Genomic DNA, 19,927 nt, shown 5'->3' with positions numbered 1-19,927 from the left:
TTTTCAAATCTAAGAAAGTAATACGAACAAATCCTTTTACAAATTTTTACAAAAATTAAGTTCCGCGGACGATTTAGGATTCTCTTAAGGAATCACAAAGCGTTCATTGAGCAGCTTTTTCCGCTGAACGTGCCCATTAGTTAATAATTTTTTATCAGATGACACATTTCAATTTTTAACCAATAACAGCGAAATAATATAGAAATGCTGCTGCAGCATACTGGGTATGAAAAGATACCTTAACATCGAGCAATGAATACCAGTCTAAGGCCGGTATTCATAGTCCATTCTTATTTTAAGATCGTCTTAAGTAATATCTTAGATGTTAATACGGTTCTGATTGGTTTGTGACATCTTAAGATTGTACATAAGACAATCTTAAATATAAGAACCGACTATGAATACCGGCCTAAATCACGGTACATGTACGTGCACGTTATCCACGCTTTTCCGCGGTATTTCTTATCTAACTATGCTCGTGTCGTTACGTGCCTGAAATGCTCTTGTGTGGAATATCGCTTTTGCCGTAATATCGCTCTTGTCGTAATATCGCTCTTGTTACAAATACCGTGCTCGTGTTGTATTTTGAAGTAACTTGAAATAAAGTGGAAACCAACATATACCAAGATATTTTGCAAGAAATAGCAACTTCTTTGCTACAAACGTATTTCTGCTTCTCTTCTACCTCTCTTTATGAACGTAAGTAAAAATGCAATAGCAATAGCAAAAAGTTTGCATTTTCCACGTGTTGTGTTTCATTCGAGTTTTAAGCTTAATCTATAATGTACTCTTTGTTTCTTGCCTCCTAACCTGTTTATGCATTATTTTATGTGTTTTACCGATAATCATGTTTCTTGTGACGTGTCGATCGAGATAGAAGTTGACGAACTCCAGAAAAAACAAAAAACAAAATTGTACTTTACTTATTGATATGCTGCAACATATATTTTATATATGAAGAAATTATGCTAGTTTAACAATTGAGGACTCGCTCGAAATTTTTGTAACATAATTATTCACTACCGATAGAAAAACTCAATAGCAATTAAACTAACAAAGTAAAAATATGGTCTGTATTTTTATTATTATGATCATAAAAGCAAATACTTTATTATTGTAAAAGAATTAAAAGTCATATGAAATACTCCTAACGGGATTACTTTAATCTAATGTGAAATTTTACATATATTAATCTATCTGTAAAAAAATGTTTACTTATAACTATAAAAAAGAAACTATGTTAGAAGTTAATAAGAGACGCAATATTAATATTACAATACCTTTGCTAATGGTATACACGTTAATTGACAATTGAGCATTTGCATTATGACGCATGATTAACGCATTAATTTACAATTATGCAAATATATACATATAGTAACAATCATTAAACTATTCTGAACACAACACAATCTTATGATTGGTTAAAAATTGCATTAATATCTGTATCATAAAAGAATTCTGAAATAATCTAAGAATTTATAAGGAATTGTTATACACGCGCGCGCGCATACACGCAAACAAATCATTTCAATCAATTTTGATGTCATTTTTTGAAGTTATATTTTTAATATTAATTTTTTTTGTTTTTTTCTAGATGGAGGAAATATGTGGAAAAAAACCTGGTACTACTATTTATGTATACAATGATTACACATACAACAAAGATTCTCGTAATCCAAATATTCTACGATGTAATACTCGTCGATCTTCAAAATGTTCTGGCACTCTTAAAATTGATAATAATGGTGAAGTACGTTTAGTCCAAGATCATACTCATATTCAAACAAAATGGAAAGTAACACAATTTACAATGAAGCAAGAAATGTTGCAACTTTGTCGAGATACAGCTTCACCATTGAAAGAAATATTCGATAATGTCTGCAGAAAGTAAGTATTTCTTTTGATACATACATATTTTTAGGTCATATAATTTAAAAAAAATACTCATTTTTTATTCAAAACAAATATTAATTGATTCTATGAGTTTTATTTCAATTCTATGAGTATAATTATAAGAGTCTTGTGCACCTTTTCTAATTTTGTTATTGTACCGAAGGAAATCTATTTTAATCTATTTATTTTAAGCTAGAAGGATCTCTTACTTTTCAGAATAAAACACTGTATTATATATAAGAATATCTTAACTCAAAAATATAGTCATGAAATAGAGATCAGTTTATCTTTTAAAGAACTTGCCTGTCCTCTAAAGGTTTAATACAGTAAAGATTAAAACTCCTCTTGTTTTTTTGTTTTTTTAAATATCTATATGAAATGCATAATGATATAAATAATTTATGCATATATCTTTATATAAGATTTTCAAGAAATACTTGATAATTATAACATGATATAATATACTTATAATATATTTTTAACTTTTTATTTAATTTATAGTTATTTTAAACCTAAAATACTCTTGTTGTAATATCGCTTTTGTTATAAATACTGTACTCATGTTGTATAGTCAACTATGTAATAGAAAATAATATATATTAAAATGAAAGTAACACAACGCCTTTTAATATTGCAAAGAGGTTTATAGCATTTCATAATAATACTTTTCTATACCATTGTCTTATCTATAATCATTCTATAATATTTTTTATTATTGTATTCGATTACTTAAGTTTTTAAATGGAGATTAAAAAATTCTTATTTCTGTGCAAAAAGAGAAACAAGAATTTAAAAGTAGAATGCAACATACATTATTTATTTTATATATTGAATGTTATTTATAGTATAATGTTTCATGCTATTATTTTTTTGTAACTAGCGTGATTAAACCATTACATTCCATCAGTTGTATAAACATACATTTTTACAAAGAATTTCAATATAAGATAAGGCTCTTGGGTACTGACCACAGCCATCTTGAAACGTGATATCAGAAGCGAGAAATTATACATCGAAAATCTTTGCAACATACTGTCAAATAAAAAGATGAATGAAAACTAACTGTAGATTGCTGTGGCATACATGTGGGGTATCAAATCAAAACTCGTTTATTCACTTTTGTTATTTTGTGAGAAATTAAAAGAAATATTTTTTATTTGGTTTCGCAACTCCAAAAGTTTTACCGATCTTTTTTATGGAAGTGCAAAATACTCAGATTATTAAATATAACACCTAAAAACTTTGAGTTGCAAAACCAAATAAAAAATGTTTTTTTAATTTCCCACAAAATAACATAAGTGAAATAAACGAGTTTTTATTTGACAGTATATTGCAAAGTAAATTTCGCGAAATTTCTCGCTTCTGACGTCTGACAATTTCCAATATGGTCGGCAAGGAACCAGGAGCCTTAAGGATCAAATGTTACGAATTTTTTTTACAAAAAATGTAATCAACGAATAATTACTATAAATAAGATAATTTCTTATACACTAGTTAATAAAAAAATAAAAAAACATTTGAAAATGATATGTATATTTTAGCGATTATACTAAAAAAGGAAATGTCATTTAAGTTATTTTATTCATATTTGTTATTTAAAAATATATTATCTTTTATAAGTAAAAAATAATTTGATACATATTTACTTATATAATGTCTGTACTATCTTGTTTGTCCAGGTAATTCTAATTCTGTAACGTATAATTTATGATTATTACCCATTTATATTTGTACTTGTAATATAGATATCCTGAAATAGCTGCAACATTATCGTATGCAACATTAAAACCTACATTGTACCGTGAAAGAATCAAACTTCGCCCAAGTTTACCAAAAGATATGGAGACTCTTATTGCAAATGTATCAACATATGAACCTCTTGAAAGATTTTACAAAGGAAATGTGACCTGTAGAGATGGGAAAAAAGCATTAATATTTTCAAGTAATGATCTGTTACAAGAATTACAAACATCAACAGAACTTTACGTGGATGGCACTTTTAATGTAAGTTCATATTTTTTATAATATAATATGCATTGTCTTTTTTATATATCAAAATAAGATAATAACATATTTCAATAATGCAAACTTTTTAGATTGTTCCACGTGTACCAATGATGAGCCAAATGTATACACTACATATCCGACATATGAATGTAGTAAGCATTGAACATACATTATGCGTTACATTAACAGAAAGTACATTATAATAGCGTGTATAATCAATTGCTATTTGTTACAGGCAAATACTTTTCAATAAATAAAGACAAAAAGCATGGAAAAGTAATACAATTATAATAGAAGTTTATTTTACTCGTTTTCTATTAGCAGTTTTTTAAAATATAAAATCATTTTGTTAATAAGCACTGACTTTATTCTTTTAAAAATGAATATGAAAAAGTTAATAAAAAATATAATATATTTGATAGATGCTTTACACATACACTCACGGACGTACGCACATACACATACATACGCACACACATACATACACATACATACGCACATACATACACGCACTGTGAAATTAGAAATTATGTAAAAATATAATAAATCATATGATTTCTTTTTTTTCGTAATAAAATATACGCTTTTCAATGTTTTTGTTTCATTTAAATAATAATATTATCGGTTTAAACAATAATTTAGGCTTTCTACTTCATATCTTTATATATTTAAATACCTTGTATAATTTTAATAATAAGTTTAATTTAACACATTTGCAGGGTATTGCTACAATCTTTATTTTGAGTGAAAGTCGTTCTAGTAATATGTATAGAGCGATTTGGAATAAAGTTATAGAATTAGTGCCAATGATTCGACAAAATTTAAAATTTATAATGAGCGACTATGAGATGGCAGCCATGAAAGTCATAAATGAACAATTTCCAGCAGTAGAGACACATGGATGCTGGTTTCATTATAATCAGGTATTATGATTTTATATAATTTATTTTTCATGTATTTCATTTTGTGCTATTTACATAAATCATAATATATTAATATAAATATTGGAAAAAGGAGGCTATGAGTCACGCAAATTATGTGCTAAATTCTAATTCATTTTATAAAGTGAAATTACAAATAATCCTGATTGAGTTATCTTTAATATAATTAAAATCCAATTTTATTATAATACTAGATTTTTCGCCCATATTTGGAAAAAGGAGGCTATGAGTCAAGCAAATTATGTGCTGAATTCTAATTCATTTTATAAAGTGAAATTACAAATAATCCTGATTGAGTTATCTTTAATATAATTAAAATTCAATTTTATTATAATATATCGTAATATAAAGTATAATGTGAAATATCCATATAATCACGTTTATTTATAATTGTATTATAACATTGATTATAACAATGATGACTTGATAGTTCTTTGCATATAATATTGATAAGAAAGAACACTATTTTAAAAAATCCGTTTTTGTACAAAAAAATTTTTAAATGGAAATATGATTGATAAATGTTGATCGTTTTTAGTTAATAAATTTCAATTATGGTCACTTTATATATACAATATTTCAATAAAGATAGATTTTGTTACATTGAAGATAACATAATTAGGAACGTTTGTCATTTCAAAGTCTTATTAAACTAAGTACAGTTTAGTACATATATTTTGTTATTTTTATAAATATTTACTTACAGGCACTTTTGCGTCGCTGGCGGCGATTAGGATTGACAGATGCACCAAGAATCGTTTTATCAATGACTATGACTATGGCATTAGCTCCTTCTAATTGTTTTGAGGAAGCACTTTCCTTTATACAATTCGAAGCTGATCAAATTTCTCATGAATATCCTACCATTAATGATTTTTTAGCGTATGTACGCAAAACTTGGTTGCCACTAGCATCAAAAGTTAGTGTTTATGATTGTCCAGTAAGAACAAATAATATAACAGAAAGTTTCCATAACGTAGTAGGAAGAAAATTTAGCAAAGCTCATGAAAATGTCTGGAATTTCTTAGGTAACGTTGCTATTAACACTTTCCAATACATGTACAAAATGAACAAACTGGTACAAAATATACTTGTAGATAATCTACGAAAATTGATTATTGACGAAGAACTAAAGCTAAAACGTTTGAAAACAACCGAAACAAATGGGCATCGTACAAGTATAAAAAACAAAAACCGTGATAACAAAATACTGGAAATTCAAAAATATTTTGCAGCACGCAGGTTAATTTATATATATATATCTGTATATTTTATTTTGTCAAAAAGACAATTTATTCTATACTTTGTTATAATCATATGTATTTGTACATACCTTATTTTTGTATTTATTTACATTTTTTATAACAAATCTTATTGTTTAACATTTTATTTAATTATTTTACATAAATAATTTGTTACAAAATTTTTTATTATAATTTTATTTAAATGTAAAATTGCACAGCCATTTTGTTTTTCTTATTCTTAATATACTTAATATTCTTAATAATATATTCTTGATTAATGTAATACTTGTTAGCATATCTATTCTTTCTGTTATCATTGTGTCCTATATATTCTTAATTTATAAAATAAAAAAATTGGCGTTAAACGTTAATTTAAAATTAATATAAAAATTCTTTACATCTTTATTAATATTATTAATATTCTTAACCTCTTTAGAAAAATTTTTATTGAAAATGTTAAAATTTGTCATAATATACTTTTTCTATGAAGATATTTATATTAATTTTTGTATTTTTAGTATTTGTAATACAAATTTTATTTAATTGTTTTTGTATTTCTATATTGTAACATATAACACAACTGTTTTTCATTTTTGTAGACTACCTCTCAACAATTTCTTACGTTTCTTTAGCGACGGATGTGAAAATATTGTAAAGAAGTTTCTTTCTAAAGGTATATATTTATCAATCATGTCAGTCAATAAAAAACATTTTAGTTAATAATTAGCAATGTATGAAATCTTTTTAATATTGCTCAGGGATAAAATTTTAATAATACATGTTAAGCTCATGAAAACTAATAATATTTTTATTAATACTCATTTTTTTAAAACTAGCCCTTTCCAAATGTTATACTCATTGAGACTTAATTATAAATTAAAGCAAATTAAGCTAAAACATTTCTTTATAACAATTGTATAATTTACATTATAGATTATCTTTCAAATATTTATAATTTGTATAAATATTACATTTGATTTAAGTAATTGAAGTAATTAAATATATGCATGTATACAAAAACTTAAGCTTACTTATGACAATATATTATAGATAATATAATTAAGAAATATGTTATTGTGAAGTATAAATATAAAATGAAAATTTTGAATCTTCCTTTTTACATGCAAAAAATTTTTTATTAAATATTAAATATACCATTTATATTTTAATAGAGTGTAACAGTCATTCGACATCTGATGAAGACTCTGACCGTATGTATTCTGAAACAAACACATTACAAAATACAGAAAACAATGCAAAAATTAATGTAGAAAGGATACCGTTACAAGAACTAAATTGTGATGAAAGAAATAGTTCACGAGTAGAATGCCATAAAAGAAAACAGGAAGTGTCGGAAGAAAACACTGATAAAGGTAAGTACATGAGCATTGATGTTACATTTGCAAACGTCATATTTTCTATTTTAAATAAAGTTATAATTTATGTAAATTTCAATGTTAAATTCACAAGCATTATATTCATTAAAGTAAAATTAAATAATACACGGTGTATTATCTGTTTTTCTTATTTTTTAAATTGAATAATATTACATATTTGTGTAAATTTATAATAATTCTATTTTCTGGATTTATCATTTCATTATCATTTACTTCATTAAATTCACGTTTTTATACACATGGTATTAAAGTTAGAAATACCTGGTCATCTCAAGTTGGCTGTGTATCAGGGCACATTTAAAATACATACTGTTTACTAGATGTTTGTAAAAAAGTATATAGATTACATATATTACACACACGAGCGCGCGCACGCACGCACGCACTCACGCACGCACGCACGCACGCACGCACGCACGCACGCACGCACGCACGCACGCACGCACGCACGCACGCACGCACGCATGCACGCACGCACACACACACACACACACACACACACACGCGCGCGCGCGTATTGTATATATTATACGTGTATTTATTATTACAAACAATAAACAGTGTTCTGACATCTAGAATGTTCAGAAAGAAGCAAGTATTTTAAAGTTTTTTTATACACAACCAACTTCAGAGGACCTGACATTTATATATGTTGTACGTATATATTTCATCAAAATTCAATCTATTATTGCTGTAATCTTTCAGTATGTCCCACTTGCACATAGTGAAACTGTATAAACCGGATATCATCAATTAAATTATATATAAATTTATCTTCTACTTAATTAAGCAATCTAATCAATGATGTCTAATTTACACTGTATTTACGTATCTGGGAGGTTCTCTAACATTTTACTATTGTATGGTATTTTTTAACAGAAAATTTAAACGGAGAATACAAAAACTCACAGAAACAAAATAAATTACCAAAATTACGAGAATTACATGTAGCTCTACAAAGGATAGACGAAGTACCAAAGGAACAAACTGTCAAAAGAATAAACCATTAAGGAAAAATCGCAAAAAAAAAAAATTGCAGAGCTTGCTGCTCCACATGTATTGAATAATTATAATAAGGTATTTCTATCATAGCATTCTACAGCTGCAAAATAAAAATAAAGTATATATATATATATATATATATATATATATATATATATATATCATAAATTGATATGTTCCTCCTATATGTAACTACTTTTCTTTGTAGATAAAGAATTAATATATGAGGTGCCGGAGGATGATTATTTCTACTTAACGAAAGAAGTACAGAAGATGGTCCGTTTCACACCGTAAATTGGAATCTGGATAATGAAAGCACTTCAAAAGAAGAATCTTCCATAGATAATTGTACAGTGTGTCTTGTTGAAGAACGCACGCACGCTTTTGTACCTTGCGGTCATCTCGCTTGTTGCTCCTCATGTATCGAACGTTTGGAAGCCAATCGATGTCCAATATGTAACGTGATATATGAAGACTGTATAAGAATCATAAAACCGTAAAACATTCAATATCTTACATTTAGGTCTAAAAATTTCAAGAAAAGCTGTGTTACTTGATAAGAAAAAGAATATTTTTTCGATGAAGATAAAGCAACGTTCGTGCAATTTTATGTAATTTTGAAAAATTTTCGAAGTTTATATAATTTGGTTACCTTAAATCAAAGTTAATTAATTTTTAACAATCAGTTACAGTAAATTAAGTTTTAGTAACTATTAGTACTAGTAGTAAAAACTGTGAAATGTCAATAGCGCTAAAACGAATTCAAGATATGACAATAAGTTAAAAATGTAACAATATGAACTTGATCGACAGCATAATTTCTCAGAATTACGTAAAAAAGTAATAACAAGCAGAGAAACTGTTATATCATCTAGGTGTAAACGTACTATTGTACTTGAATTGTCATTGATAGAACATTGACTACGTTTATACGGCATCGTTAATCGGATTTTATAACATCCGTAGGAATGTCAGGAAGATCAATCGTAACCATTTTTCAGAAGAATGGAATAGCCCGTGATTGGCCGGCCTAAGAAGGTGCCGTGTAAACGCAGTCATATTGAGTCAGATTTATCTTTTTCTTCGTTTCAGAGTAATAGTTTATATCTCTCAGCAGATGTATGATTATAGAAATTATTTTTAGAGTTGCTCTAAATCAAAATGTATAAAACGTACATAACGTATAAACATTTTAATTATGCAAAGAAGAGCAAAAATATTTTAATTTTTCTTTCTTGTAATAACATTACGAATATGCGTATTAAAAAATTGTGATACTATTTGATACTTTGTAAACATAAAAGAGGCTTTACGTATCGTATAAAGTTTAATACTGACGATCTGTTTTACTATTTAAACGTAATTGTTTTAGAACGATCGTTCGTATCGTTTTATCGTTTGAAAGACTCATTATTATATAGTTCCTACAGTTACTTTAGTCATTACGTACGATTTGATTAACATATGTTGCAAAATATGATGCGAAATATACTTTTACGGTTTTTGTGATAATACATACAATAACAAGCACTGTGATTTGATACTTGAACATATGGAGGGGTTAAAGCCATAGTGGTGTAAGTCAATTTTTTTGACAACTTTTTTTTCTTCTTTTTTCAACATATCTGCATGTGTAGACTGCATCTATGAACTTAACTCGATAGGTTAAAAAAAGTGACTTACACCACTATGGCTTTAACACCTCCATATATAATAGTTACTGATGTAAGGATTATAAAACATTAATTTATTTTATCAGATTTTAAATACTGAATACCGGTGCTCTGTTATCTAAACGTAAGTAAGGAAAGTGATATTTATAAAATGTAAACGTACCATCATACATGAATGTCGTAGCTATATCTTATCCGACCGATGCATACTACATCTTATCCGACCAATTTTTGTGTTTTTGTTATTTATGACTCATAAAATCGTTTTATTTTTTCATTTTTAATTTTTCAAAATACTTATCATTATGAAAATTACAGTTTCCACTCTAAATTGTTATGTACGATTAACATGTAGAGATTTCACTTTGTCCTAATGTATACAGTTATGCTAGACTAATACACTTTCATTCTCTTTTGTAGTATTTTAATAATAATGCCAAGCGCTCAAGAAATTGTCAAAATTACACTATTGAATAAACGTCATTTTCTTTGTATCATCTTTTCCATTTATCCGTATCCATATTTTAATCCTTTTTCAAATCTTATTTCAACTTTCGTACCTACTACTTACACTATATTTCATTTACTATTATAACATTCTTTATCCTCATCCACAAACTTTATCCATAAATTGTAATATTCTTTATTCACAATATGACGTCCAACCGATGTCCAAATATCTAAAATAAACGTGCTAAATACAACGTATTTAATTTGATATATGTATAATTTATGATAATAATGTTCCTGCTACATGTTTAAATAAATATAAGTATTTCACTTTGACAGTTATTACAACCTCCAAATGTGTCATCTTTTAACAGTTTTACGATAAGCTTAAACATTTAGCAGTATAACACGCAATAAGAACAATAATTATATATTTTTTTAATTTATTATTTTATTTCCTTCCGTCTGTTAAAATTATAATAATGCGAATACATGAAACAAGCAAGTAAACAGAACACATCTTTTCGTGACAATAAATTGTGCGTAACTGAACGGTGCGCATCTTTCGGTGTGCAACTGAACAGTGTGCATCTTTCGGTGTGCAACTAAACGGTGCGCATCTTTCGGTGTGCAATAACACGGTGAGCAACTGAACGGTGCGCATCTTTCAGTGTGCAACTGAACAGTGTGCACTGAACGGTGCGCATCTTTCGGTGTGCAACTGAACAGTGTGCATCTTTCGGTGTGCAACTAAACGGTGCGCATCTTTCGGTGTGCAATAACACGGTGTGCAACTGAACGGTGCGCATCTTTCGGTGTGCAACTGAACAGTGTGCATCTTTCGGTGTGCAACTAAACGGTGCGCATCTTTCGGTGTGCAATAACACGGTGTGCAACTGAACGGTGCGCATCTTTCGGTGTAAAACTAAACAGTGTGCATCTTTCGGTGTGCATCTTTCGGTGTGCAACTAAACGGTGCGCATCTTTCGGTGTGCAATAACACGGTGTGCAACTGAACGGTGCGCATCTTTCAGTGTGCAACTGAACAGTGTGCAACTGAACGGTGCGCATCTTTCGGTGTGCAACTGAACAGTGTGCATCTTTCGGTGTGCAACTAAACGGTGCGCATCTTTCGGTGTGCAATAACACGGTGTGCAACTGAACGGTGCGCATCTTTCGGTGTGCAACTGAACAGTGTGCATCTTTCGGTGTGCAACTAAACGGTGCGCATCTTTCGGTGTGCAATAACACGGTGTGCAACTGAACGGTGCGCATCTTTCGGTGTGCAACTGAACAGTGTGCATCTTTCGGTGTGCAACTAAACGGTGCGCATCTTTCGGTGTGCAATAACACGGTGTGCAACTGAACGGTGCGCATCTTTCGGTGTGCAACTGAACAGTGTGCATCTTTCGGTGTGCAACTAAACGGTGCGCATCTTTCGGTGTGCAATAACACGGTGTGCAACTGAACGGTGCGCATCTTTCGGTGTAAAACTAAACAGTGTGCATCTTTCGGTGTGCATCTTTCGGTGTGCAACTAAACGGTGCGCATCTTTCGGTGTGCAATAACACGGTGTGCAACTGAACGGTGCGCATCTTTCAGTGTGCAACTGAACAGTGTGCAACTGAACGGTGCGCATCTTTCGGTGTGCAACTGAACAGTGTGCATCTTTCGGTGTGCAACTAAACGGTGCGCATCTTTCGGTGTGCAATAACACGGTGTGCAACTGAACGGTGCGCATCTTTCGGTGTGCAACTGAACAGTGTGCATCTTTCGGTGTGCAACTAAACGGTGCGCATCTTTCGGTGTGCAATAACACGGTGTGCAACTGAACGGTGCGCATCTTTCGGTGTGCAACTGAACGGTGTCCAATTGAACGGTGTCTAATTGAACCGTGTCCAATTGAACCGTGGGCAAAATATCGTGTCTATTTGCACCGTGTCCGTTTGCACCGTGTCCAATTGTACTGTGCGCAAGTGAAGGCCACTCTTTACCAGCAATTGCAGTCCAGCGAACGCCAATCGTTAGTCGGACCTCCGGAATCTACGAGGGAGCACGTCGTTGCCGCTGCCAAAGCGATGCGTAACGAAAATAGGTCCGCTTGCAACGATTACATTATAAATGAAATGATGAACGCAAAGATATTAGCGCGAGATTTACATTAGCAATTTTTTTTCAAATGTAGAATACGATGTAGTAATTACTTTTTATTGAAATAGGTGTGGGATCTCTTCCATCAAGCGGATGAAGTGCGAGCTGTGTTAACACGATTGATCAAAGAAGAGGCATTGAGGACTTACCTGTTCACGTATTCGCATGTATATGATTCGATCTCAATGCCGAAGCTCGCGGACATGTTCCAGTTGAAGCGGCCCATAGTCCATTCGATTATGAGTAAAATGATCATCAACGAGGAACTTATGGTATTTTGGCAGAAATACTTTTACGTTGTACAATTATTTACGTAATATTCTTTATAACTTATGTACTTCCTTTTTTTACAAACTTAGGCATCTATGGACGACCCAACTGGAACTGTAGTTATGCATCGAAGCAAGCCAAGCCGCTTTCAATCATTGGCTCTGCAGTTGACGGATAAAGTCAACAACTTTGTAGATTCGAACAAACGTATCTTCGAAATGAAGCAAGGTATGTATAGATGGATGAAGTATTTTTGATAATCTTTACTTTGATATATCATCAAGATTATTGACTCGAGTACTATAAAAATTGTATTTAATTTTAACAATTAAATAGATCAGTTTTTGCAAAAATTAAATTAATTATATTCGTTCCAAGGCAATATGTTCTATTTAAATTGTTGTTTTTGTTTTTCATGTACTTATATTTTATATTATTTTAACAAGACCTAAACAGACCTGATCTGACTTGATCCGACTCGATCCCAACTTTGACTAAAAATTAAATTTGTACATTGATTAAAAATTAAAATCATGAAATATTCAAATAGCTATATATGTATGTAACTTTGCATTGTCATATACCCTTGTATAGTGTTTAGACCTTTCATTATATTATAAAATATATTACTATTAATATAATGAAAGGTCTAAATACTATATATATAAAGGTACAATATAACAAAGCAAAGTGAGAATAAAAGGGAAAGAGGAGGAATTAAGATATTTGATTACATACATAAAGTTATTTGAATATTTTATGATTTTAATTTTTTTTTGTCGTCCAAAATACTTTAAAAATATTTATTCAAGATCATTTGAACTACTTTGCTGTAATAATAGATGTCAATGAAATATGGTTGATTTTTAGAAACTACTTTCAAACGTGACTTTTTTACAAAACCATAGATTTTATCATTTACTTTAACCTACATTTTTTCAAGTATATCTCATACTTTATTATATAGTTAAAATAATCTTCTAGTTCATAATAAAAATAAATATTTGCAGGTAACTTCTTCTCAAGAGGAAACCAAGGCAATTTCCGCAATCGTCAGAGTTACAATCGCCAAGGACAGGATTGGGGCCGGCAGAGACGCGATCGTGATCGCGATCGTGATCGTAATCGAGAAGAGAATCGTAATTATTAAGTACATGATAATACCGATATTAAAACGGTGCAAAATAAGAAATCAGAGGTCGAAACATTGTAATCGTCTAAGCACCAATACATAAATAATACCGATGACATTATATACAAACAACAATTGTAATTTGTTGATACATTGCACAATTATTCGTGTTTTTAACTCGTCTCAGTTTAATAACGCAAACACGTTGTCAACATAAACAAGTTGTCAATTGTTATTATGTAGGGAGATATATCTGAAGATATCTCATTGACAACTTGTTTATGTTGACAACGTGTTTGCGTTATTAAACTGATGGCCAATTTCTTCACCGTCGGATAACTCTATCCTTCGGTTAACCTCACTCTTCATCTTTTTCTATGGGGACAGTTAGAAAGAGATGAAGAGTGAGGTTAATCGAAGGATAGAGTATCCAACGGTGAAGAAATTGGCCCTGAGACGAGTTAACCATTTTTAACGTTAAATATTTGTGTATATGTTACGGGCAATTTGATAAATTGGGCATTATGCATAATGGCCGGGCATTATGCATAATTCCCAATTTGTTCGGTCAATATGATTAATAGAGAAGAATTAATCAAATTGCCCGGTCATTATGCATATTTCCCAATGCTAAATGGTCATTTTGATAAATCATCTCATTTGAGTTGATTTTCCCGGCAATCTTAAGCCCCTTGCACAATAGGCGAGCATATGGGACAAATGTGACGCAGCCGTGTGTACAGTTACAGCGTTTTCCATAGAGAAATGTTAGATCAATATGAATCCAATAAATAATTAAGGTAAATCTGAAGAATAGTGGCCTCCTCACCGATTTCGTTCAACTTGGGCTTAATCGACGCGTTTTTGCACGAAACGACCGAATCTGGCAGAAAAAAGTGTCGCTCTGCCCCGCGAAGCGAGATGTAGGTTAGTGACGCGCTTTAAACAGTTAAATATTTTTAAAGCGCGTCACCTAACCTATATAGGTTAGTGACGCGCTTTAAACAGTTACATAGGTTAGATGACGTGCTTTAAAAATATTTAACTGTTTAAAGCGCGTCATTTAACCCATGTGGCATCTCGCATATTAACTTTCCACGCATGAAAAGTTCACGCATACACTTTCCACGCGAACCGAGGTTCACGCACACCCCCCCGTGCTTTCGGGGGAGGTGCGGTAGTCCCGAAATAGTTCATGCATACACTTTTCACGCGAACCGAGGTTCACGCACACACCCCCCTGTTTTCGGGCCGGTGAACCTCGGTTCGCGTAAAAAGTGTATGCGTGAACTATTTCGGGACTACCGCACTTCCCCCAAAAGCACGGGGGGGGGGGGTGTGCGTGAACCTCGGTTCGCGTGGAAAGTGTATGCGTAAACTATTTCGGGACTACCGCACCTCCCCCGAAAGCACGGGAGGGGGTGTGCGTGAACCTCGGTTCGCGTGGAAAGTGTATGCGTAAACTATTTCGGGACTACCGCACCTCCCCCGAAAGCACGGGGAGGTGTGCGTGAACCTCGGTTCGCGTGGAAAGTGTATGCTTGAACTTTTCATACGTGAAAAGTTAATATGCGAGATGCCACATGGGTTAGATGACGCGCTTTAAACAGTTAAATATTTTAAAGCGCGTCATCTAACCTATGTAACTGTTTAAAGCGTGTCACTAACCTACATCTCGCTTCGCGGGGCAGAGCGACACTTTTTTCTGCCAGATTCGGTCGTTTTGTGCAAAAACGCGTCGATTAAGGTGATCCTAAAGCCGTGATTCTAGCCGGTTTTTTTCGGTTTTTTTCTTAGCACTAATCTTTTAATTGGCTTTATAGAAATGCAAAATTCTTGTCTAGAATTAAAGTACGCATCAAAATCTAGGTCATGGTGGTCGAATTTATATGTGGTGGTCGTCACGTATAACAAAAAATATTAATTTTTTTTCGTTTTCGATATAAATTCGACCACCATGACCTAGATTTTGATGCGTACTTTAATTCTAGACAAGAATTTTGCATTTCTATAAAGCCAATTAAAAGATTAGTGCTAAGAAAAAAACCGAAAAAAACCGGCTAGGATCACGGCTTTAGGATCACCTTAAGCCTAAGTTCAACGAAATCGGTGAGAAGGCCACTATTCTGCACATTTACCAAATAATTTATTAATTTGTCTGTTATAAATTATGTTTAAACACAAAATATAAAATATTTTAATGCATGAACTCATTGTAAGTAAGAAAGTTGAAATTATAAACAGACTGCCACTCTTTTTAGAAAGATATTTTAATATGTTAATCACATTTCCCACTTGTCTGTGGGCATTATGCATAATGACCGGTCAGTTTGATTAATTTGAACATTTTTGGCTTTTATTATTTAAATGGCCCGAAAGAAGCGGGCATTATGCATAATGCCCGGCCATTATGCATAATGACCGGATTAATCAAATTGCCCGTAACATATATATAAATACAATATTGAAATGCCTGGTCCTACTTCGCAACGTGTTAGAGGTGAAATACTTGCATATACAAATGCATCAGGATTGACGGTAACAGAGGTTTCGAGAATATGTCACGTAAATGTAAAGTATCTATGCATTTATGATTTTGTACTTTACACGTCATTAAGGGGATCCTACAGTGACTGGCGAACTTCCTCGATGTCGATAATGTCAACCTTTCTAATTTTGTTTTCCCTATATCTGTCTTTGTCTAACGAAATGACATCTGTCCTTTTTTCGATTGCTCGCCATCTCTCGCAAGATCCGTGAACTACTGCTGTGACATAATTGCTGCTCTGCGTGAATATTTTTGTGAAAAATATACACGATCGTTTCAAAGCTCTCATTTTTATTCCAGGCTTTCAATCTCAATTTCAAAGGTACGTTATTGTTTGTGCACGTCTTCTGAAGGGTGGGAAACTTTAATTTCGTACATATTACGTATACAACTATTTATATCAGAAAATAAGGTTATGAGATGACAACATTTAAAAATTTTTTTCAATTATTACTAATTATTTGACAATCCCACCCTTCATTAGTACCTCTACTTTACTCCTGTAAAAGGATTTTGCGATCTATAAAGCCGTTTCAAAATGAGAGCTTTGAAATGTAATTGTCGGTAATTTGGTCGGCTTTAGCATCCCCTTAAACTCGTCTATATTGTATTATTTAATTTAATCATTAAAATATACGTTTAACGTATTGCAGAGGAGTACAGTATACCGAGTGTTGCAACAAATGCGAGTAGAAGGGCACGTGAACCCACGACCGATACCAGGTCGACCGCGATGTATGTACTTCCGTTGAAGACGACGAACTTCTCCGCAATTTGATGCAAGCGAACGGATTCTGGTCAGCACAACAGACGGTAGTGGAACATAATTTGAATTGTTCCGCGGAAATTGTTCGGCGTAGATGGCGAGAACGGGGATATCACCATCGTATCCCTGCTCAAAAACAAGCGTTAACAGAAAATCACCAAGACCAACGGATGGCTTTTGCCTTTAAACATTTGGCTTGGGAGAATGAATGGGAGAATACTATTTTCTCTGATGAAAAAGTATTCTCAACGGATGAATCTGGACGTATGACATTGTGGAGAACAAATGGCACGAGGTACGATGCGAATAACGTATATTTCCGCGAACGAAGTAGCCGTATCACGTTAGCGTTTTGGGGGTTCATGACCTCGCGCGGCTCTGGACCGTTGGTACGCACCACACCGCGTATAAACGGTGAGGAGTATGTCAACATATTGCGCACTAATATGATCCCATACGTTGCGAAAACATTTCCTGGTGTACCTCGTGTCAATTTTGTTCAAGACAATTCAGGAGTGCATCGATTGAGATTGGTTCAGGAATGGTTGGCCACACAACCCAACCTTAGGACGTTGGATTGGCCAGCCAAATCTCCGGATATGAATGTGATTGAAAATCTTTAGGGCATAATTGTTCAAGAGTGGAATCCAAGAATTCGGCGTACACGCGAGGAACTTGAGCAACACGTTCTTAATGTGTGGGAGGGTTTCCGCGCAAGGCCCGCGCTATTCCACAATTTAGTGCAATCTATGCCCCAAAGATTAAGAGCGGTGCCAGACAACCATGGAAGTGTCACGCGGTATTAATACTATGTGGCCTTCCATGGATTATGCATGAATGAATGTTTGATATTGAATGATTGTAGCTTGAACAATCTCGATGAAATATTATATTATAGTTTAATAATGTTTCTATATTTTAAAATATAGAAACATATTATTAAACTATAATATAGAATGAACGTAATGAATGAATGAATGAATTAATTAATTAATATTGAATGAGAGCGTTCTAAGGTAAAAGCTATCCGAGGTAATTTTAAAGTTTATGCTTTTTTTAATTTCCACTACCGTCGTCATATGATCGGTCTCCTATATATATATTTAAGAGAAGTTCTCACCTCAGGTAAGACACCGTACCTGAAACATATTACTCTTTGAGTAAATTACTTTGTAAAATTCAAAATAGAAAAAGTTTATAAATAATTAAATTGAGCTTATTTTCTTCTTTTTATAGAGTATATCAGGCAATCATACCTTATATATGACTGCCTCTTCCTTCCACGGCCACTTACCTTCCTTCGATTGTCGAGCGCATCCAACGTCCGCGTTGATGCTCGCTATCGGCACGGGTGGATTTGCGAGTCCGAGCGAGCGAACACCGTCTCGTGCACCGTCGCGTCGTCTTCCCCAACGTTGCCGTCGTCGTCGTCGTCGTTGGCGCCGTTCGCCCGAATGCCGAGCTGAGTGAACGCATACTCTCCGTCGCGCGGGGTGTTGAGCCTACCAGCTTGCGGTGTGTGTGCTATCGACGTGGTGATACCACACTGCAACGAGAGATTGCAGTTATTCATCAGTTATTCGTAATAATTATATAAATTAGATAAATATAACGATCACATAAATTATACAAATAATCATATAAATAATAATTGTTATAATTAATAATATACCAGCCATGCCGTTATCATGATGGTCCGCATGATCGGCGATGAATTCCTCATGGAGGAGCGGGACCGAAAGTACTACGCCGTGTTTGATACTGCACCTACTGGGCACACATTGAGGCTACTATCGTTTCCACAAGTGGTTGAAAAAGGATTGGGAAAATTAATGCGTTTAAAAATGAAGATTAATCCTTTCATCACACAGGTTAGAATTAATCCATGTTATTTCACCTAAAATTAATACATTTTAACATTAGGTATATCAAGTATCCTTCCTGAATTATTTAAATTCAAAAAAAGATTTTTCTTTTATAGATAAGTTCGTTGTTGGGATTAACAGATTTTAATGTGGATACATTTTCCAATAAGATGGAGGAAATGCTTGCTGTCATTTGACAAGTTAACGAACAGTTCAGAAATCCACAACAGACGACATTTATATGTGTCTGCATAGCAGAATTTTTGTCGCTTTATGAGACAGAACAACTTGTACAAGAATTAACAAAATATGGTATTGATACCACAGATTTATAGACAGATAGCCAAAGGTCCGGGTTGAGACGAGACCAGCATTTCTCACTGGTTTCAGCGCCATACCGTGTAGCGGCCAATGCAGTAACTACGTTCTTGATAAAACAGGTCATTTTCGGACGCAGTCGCTGTTACTCTTATAACTACAGTTTTGTTATCATTGTTATATTATCGCTGTGCAGATATAATATATATATGATAAAAAAGCTGCGCAACGACAATATAATGATAACGAATTGTTGTTAATAGTTAT

At 32.5% G+C, this 19,927-nt stretch overlaps 2 protein-coding genes and 1 long non-coding RNA gene across 4 annotated transcripts; all 3 read left to right on the top strand.

The window, feature by feature from the left end:
* Window positions 1-267: 267 nt before the first annotated feature.
* Window positions 268-8,510, top strand: LOC139824966 (uncharacterized). 2 transcript variants are annotated; one of them, XM_071797509.1, is made up of 10 exons: window positions 268-699; window positions 1,598-1,890; window positions 3,642-3,900; window positions 3,993-4,055; window positions 4,623-4,826; window positions 5,551-5,872; window positions 5,942-6,086; window positions 6,688-6,761; window positions 7,261-7,461; window positions 8,365-8,510. In XM_071797509.1, exons 1-10 carry the CDS (start codon window positions 694-696, stop codon window positions 8,493-8,495), a joined length of 1,698 nt encoding a protein of 565 aa, XP_071653610.1. In that variant the 5' UTR covers window positions 268-693; the 3' UTR covers window positions 8,496-8,510. The 2 variants fall into 2 exon arrangements, with proteins under 2 accessions (XP_071653610.1, XP_071653609.1); XM_071797508.1 differs by having other exon boundaries at window positions 5,551-6,086.
* A 3,883-nt stretch (window positions 8,511-12,393) lies between these two features.
* LOC139824965 (eukaryotic translation initiation factor 3 subunit C-like) lies at window positions 12,394-14,357 on the top strand. The gene is made up of 4 exons (XM_071797506.1): window positions 12,394-12,705; window positions 12,830-13,033; window positions 13,121-13,259; window positions 14,042-14,357. Exons 2-4 carry the CDS (start codon window positions 12,947-12,949, stop codon window positions 14,179-14,181), a joined length of 366 nt encoding a protein of 121 aa, XP_071653607.1. The 5' UTR covers window positions 12,394-12,705; window positions 12,830-12,946; the 3' UTR covers window positions 14,182-14,357.
* Window positions 14,358-18,481: 4,124 nt separating this feature from the next.
* LOC139824964 (uncharacterized) lies at window positions 18,482-19,671 on the top strand. Its single transcript, XR_011735392.1, has 4 exons — window positions 18,482-18,602; window positions 18,714-19,059; window positions 19,153-19,348; window positions 19,459-19,671. It is a non-coding gene; the product is annotated as an uncharacterized lncRNA (long non-coding RNA).
* The last annotated feature ends 256 nt before the right edge of the window (window positions 19,672-19,927 follow it).

The sequence above is a fragment of the Temnothorax longispinosus genome, unplaced genomic scaffold (assembly GCF_030848805.1).
Source record: "Temnothorax longispinosus isolate EJ_2023e unplaced genomic scaffold, Tlon_JGU_v1 HiC_scaffold_72, whole genome shotgun sequence".
NCBI lineage: Eukaryota > Metazoa > Arthropoda > Insecta > Hymenoptera > Formicidae > Temnothorax > Temnothorax longispinosus.
Note: the sequence above shows the minus strand (reverse complement) of the source record. Positions and strands in the feature narration are given on the sequence as shown.